Raw genomic sequence first — 5,128 nt, 5'->3', positions numbered from 1 at the left:
CAGGATAGTCTCCTTCAATATCAGATTCTATACACCAGTACTGTATCTTACATCACCTTAAACAACTTCTGATTGTCTAGAACTTTTGTCTGACTTTGATCTATTGTATTCAATTGGAAAACAGTTAAAAATCTGATTGAATGTGTGAAGAATAAACACTTGAACTAGGGTTAGTATATGGTGAGAGATCCAGGATAGTCTCCTTCAATATCAGATTCTATACACCAGTACTGTATCTCACACCACCTTAAACAACTTCTAATTCTCTAGAACTTTGATCTAAGTTTCAGTCTCTTGTTTTCATTTTCATATTTTGATGTTAATGACATATTTTAAATAAATGGTTATTAAAATATATAAAAAAACGCAAAGGTTGGGCGTGACCTAGTAACTAGTGTTAGGATACCAATCGATTGGTCTAAGGTTCGAGACATGATGCCACAGAACACGCTCCCACATGTTCAGCTCTGGGAACAGGTAATTCCTTTACTCATACAAAGATCCTGACAAACTTCGTGTGGCGGTGGGTGCTGTTACCTGGCTGCCTTCCTTCTTGTCAGTAGTTCAAAATTGGGGACGGCTACACCTGAACTCAAAAGTATTTGATATGGCTGTTTAGACCAAAGACACAGAAAATGCCGTTCAGGTTCAAAATTTTCAAAACATGCTCGCTCCATCATTTCCTTAGGTGTTTAGGGGAAATTAATTTTCTCGTTTTCAAAGAAGATTCCTGTAACCGGGGAAGTTTACCGATTAGACTGACAGCTTCTCTGAAATTAGGATGCAGTACATCTCCTTGGTAACCGCGTGCTACATTAGGCGAGATATTACGTTCTTTAATAATAAGAAAAGAGCTTGTGAAAAGGCTACACAGTGTCTATCGGAAAGAAGGCAAAAATATATTATCAACGTTAGCTACTTGTTGTTCTCTCATTGTTGTTGTTTTCTCATTATACTCTTATTATTCTCATAATATCCAAGTGAGGAGACCCTAAACGTGCACATAGACTGTATGGTTTATAATCGTTATAACTTTCGTCTTGGTTTAATTAGCCGTTTCTGATAAGATTTTGTCCAACTAATTATCTTATTTTATTGCTCGTAGTGATATCTTTCAAACATTTTAAATCAAAGTTTCGCACACATACAAACATTTTCTAAAATTAAACTTCAAGTTGTAATAGAAGGTTTATTACCAGAACAAACTTAATTCAGTGGAATTTCAGAGACGTAGATAAATTCAGAATGAGTTACGAAATGTACAACGAGATCATTATTAGATCTTTTTTATGGAATTATGAATAAAAATGATTGAACATTTAATTAAAAGTTGACAGACCTTTATATTCGCTTACAGGTTATATAGACCGTATAAACCACGTATTAGAACCATGTACAAGGCTAGCTTTGAGCACAAGTACTAACTTCTTCATAGTTCAATACCTGAGGTTGATAACTGAAACGTATTGATAACATTGTTTGCCACAATATACACAGTTGCCAAGGTTACAACATCAATGGAAAACATCATATTGTTAATTAACTCTCTCGTAAAAGTTATATTATAGTACAATGCTTCGGATGGGGATCGTAGTTACCATAGAAACAGCACTATCTATTTCGTGACTCTAGTTTCAGCCACAGTTGCAATAGAAACATTTCTACCTCCTGTATAAACACAACAGCTTCCACAGTTACCATAGAAACAGAGCTACCTGTAATTGTCAATTCTGATGATTGTCTTACGGTTTTGATATGAAGTTCTTACGGTGGCAAACGAGGGCCATGAAAATATAAAGTTGTTAAGTCTGTCGTGAAAAAGTTAGTAGTAAGTAATAGTGGGTCCGCCGCTCGGAGCTCAAAACGACGCCACTTTAACGTGATTGTATTTTAAACCAAATCATTCCCATTTCTTCGTTGATCGAACTGAAACGGACTTTGCAGAACTTACTGAGGGAAACAAGAAAAAAATGGGAAATTTAATAACGCTTAAAAGTAGATATCTTAGGAAGATCTTTGTACTGTGTGACGAAAGTTGGAAGGGTATTTTTATACGTTTACTGGAGTTGATACGAAGGGTACGAGTGGTAATATGGAGACTTTCTAATGACGTGAGTGAAATCTTGTTTTTTTTGGACAAAGCACTTTATTGTAAACACAAGATGGCTTTAAAACAAAATGTTGAGAAGTTCGAAAGAGATGGTGTTCGTTGATTATATATGAGTTTTACATCATAACACTCAGTACAGTAAGCCTAACACTAAACACTTATAAATAAACTTCACTTACAAAACTGTGCTATTTTATAAGTTTTTTTCAAGCAAAAGCGATAATAAAGAAGACTTTAAAAATGCACTGGAAATATCAAATGTTTTCATATTTTGTGTATTGTACAAGCCCAGAGATACACGAGAGGTTATATTACAAGAGTTTCAAAAACAATTTAATGAATTCACATTTGAACTCTGACTATAACTGTTTACACAGTAACCTGACTTTATTAGTGTGTGTGTGTGTTTTTTACATTTCTAGTTTATTAGCCACGTATATTCTTTTTATTTCTTCAAATGATTAGTAAACTGAACTGTATTTTTGAGGGTATTACTTCCCGCTTATTTTTCTTCATATTCTTAGCCCACAAACGACAGATTACACGAATGTCTCTTCTGATTGGTGGGTTGACAAACTGCAACATGACCATCGGCGGAGATTCGAGGTTTGAATGGAACGCGTTTAACTGGAATCCTTGAAATGGAGAGAAGAGGATTGGCTGGTCACTTGTAAGGTGTTTACTTTCACACGTAAGATATAACAACCGTGGATCGTACACGCTTGGTAATACATCGGGAATGCCAGATGTGTTGCTCAGAGGCTCGGGAACCAATTCCGGAAATTCTTTGAAAACCAGAGCTACGCACGGGGAACCTATATCGTATGCGAAATTATTTTTTTCCGAACAGTTTGGACTAATTAAATCGACCAGTGAAGGACAATTCTTTAGGTCTTCCACACCCTGACAAGTTGTTGAGTTGGTGTAGATTTCTTCATATTTCTTAAGTAACTGTTTTAATTGGGCTACTTGACGTTTCCAGAAGGCGCTGTTATGACGATGTACAAGAATAGTTTGTTTGCGGTCGATAAAATCCTGGGGTTTGGGTACGATGGAAATGATGTCTGATGTCCCGATGAGAGGTTTATCTTCTTCTGTGAGCTGAGAAAGCAATACGGCCACAAGTACTACAGTGATAACAATAAAAGTACATATTAAGCATACCATGCCAGTAAACGTTAGAATGCGGTGCGTAGGATCGCGTGGAGGTTTTGGCTGATGACGACGACATCTGCAACAAAACATTGTCTTCAATTTACCGTCATCGTTCTTTGGGTCGCGTGAAGAGTCGGCTACACGCTCGAGATCTTCCCTCATATATGCCAGCTGGTAAGTTTCCTGTTCCGCCATCTTTCTTTGAGTTTTCTGTAAGAAAACAGAGGTCGCTTTAAATATTGTTAAGGCTGGACAAGATGGTCATTTCAGTGGATACGGGTTGTTTTATGAGTTATATGTCATGAAATAGAAGATATAACGAAGCGATGTCAGTATTTGTGTCGTGATTTGTTGACGGCATTCGAAAGATACAAAAACAATGGTCAGTTTTTGACCACTTGCAGAACTCTTTCAGTACCGTCCAATGAAATGAGTCCACCTCTAGTAACAACATTTGATTATGTATATACACACAAAGATAATATATTTCTTTAACTTGATACATACGATCTAAGTATTGAAACCCCTTATGTTTTATAGTCCTTGCTACATGAATAGACTCCCTTAAAATACTGCATCAGTACAGTTGTCGGGCTCATCTTATTGGAGGGCAATATTGTTAGCATTATGAGTGGTATTATCTTATTGGATCGTAGTGTTTTCAGTGTTACGTTTAGTATTATTTTATTGGATAACAATCTTGTTACCGTTATAAGTGGTATTGTTGTATTGAAGAGCAGTGTTGTAGTGTTATGAGTGGTATTGTTGTATTGGAGAGCAGTGTTGTTAGTGGTATTGTTGTATTGGAGGGCAGTGTTGTTAGTGTTATGAGTGGTATTGTTGTATTGGAGAGTAGTGTTTTAGTGTTATGAGTGGTATTGTTGTATTGGAGAACAGTGTTGTTAGTGGTATTGTTGTATTGGAGGGCAGTGTTGTTAGTGTTATGAGTGGTATTGTTGTATTGGAGGGCAGTGTTGTTAGTGTTATGAGTGGTATTGTTGTATTGGAGAGCAGTGTTGTTAGTGGTATTGTTGTATTGGAGAGTAGTGTTTTAGTGTTATGGGTGGTATTGTTGTATTGGAGAGTAGTGTTTTAGTGTTATGAGTGGTATTGTTGTATTGGAGAGCAGTGTTGTTAGTGGTATTGTTGTATTGGAGAGTAGTGTTTTAGTGTTATGAGTGGTATTGTTGTATTGGAGAACAGTGTTGTTAGTGGTATTGTTGTATTGGAGGGCAGTTTTGTTAGTGTTATGAGTGGTATTGTTGTATTGGAGAGCAGTGTTGTTAGTGGTATTGTTGTATTGGAGAGCAGTGTTGTAGTGTTAAATAAATCAGCTTATTTCTTCACTATCACTTTATTATATTTTCGTTATATTTTTCGTTATAAACAAATAAGCTAACTACGTTATATATTACCATATTATTTTTAATTATATATATAAATAAATTAACTCTGTTATCATTATAAAGAACTAAGCTACCTACGTTATGTTACTATCGTATTTTCAGTTATATAAAAATAAGACACATTCATTATATTATGTAAATTATAACTGATAACAAAAACTTTATATCAAATGTGTTTGTTGGCTGTTAAGCACAAAGCTACACAATGGGCAATCTGCACTATGCCCACCACAGGTATCGAAACCTCATTTTTAGCGAGATAAGCTTTCAGATTCACTAGTAGAGGGGGGAGTGATATTAGGACTTCTATACTTATGTTGGCGATATGATTTTTTTCTCACATCTTCGTTCGTAAATTAATTTTCATTAAAATATTCTGCCCTCTAGTGGCATAGCGGTATGTCTGCGGACTCATACCGCTAGAAACCAGGTTTCGATACCCGTGATCCTTACGTAG

The 5,128-nt window shown here is 35.8% G+C and overlaps 1 protein-coding gene across 1 annotated transcript; it reads right to left on the bottom strand.

Moving 5' to 3' along the window:
- Positions 1 to 2,099: 2,099 nt before the first annotated feature.
- On the bottom strand, positions 2,100 to 3,707 carry LOC106476070 (sodium/potassium-transporting ATPase subunit beta-like). The gene has a single exon (XM_013936742.2). It carries the CDS (start codon positions 3,458 to 3,460, stop codon positions 2,564 to 2,566), a length of 897 nt encoding a protein of 298 aa, XP_013792196.1. The 5' UTR covers positions 3,461 to 3,707; the 3' UTR covers positions 2,100 to 2,563.
- Between the last annotated feature and the right edge of the window lie 1,421 nt (positions 3,708 to 5,128).

This window comes from Limulus polyphemus, unplaced genomic scaffold (genome assembly GCF_000517525.1).
Source record: "Limulus polyphemus unplaced genomic scaffold, Limulus_polyphemus-2.1.2 Scaffold9744, whole genome shotgun sequence".
Classification (NCBI taxonomy): Eukaryota; Metazoa; Arthropoda; class Merostomata; order Xiphosura; family Limulidae; genus Limulus; species Limulus polyphemus.
This window is presented reverse-complemented; position numbering and strand designations above follow the sequence as displayed.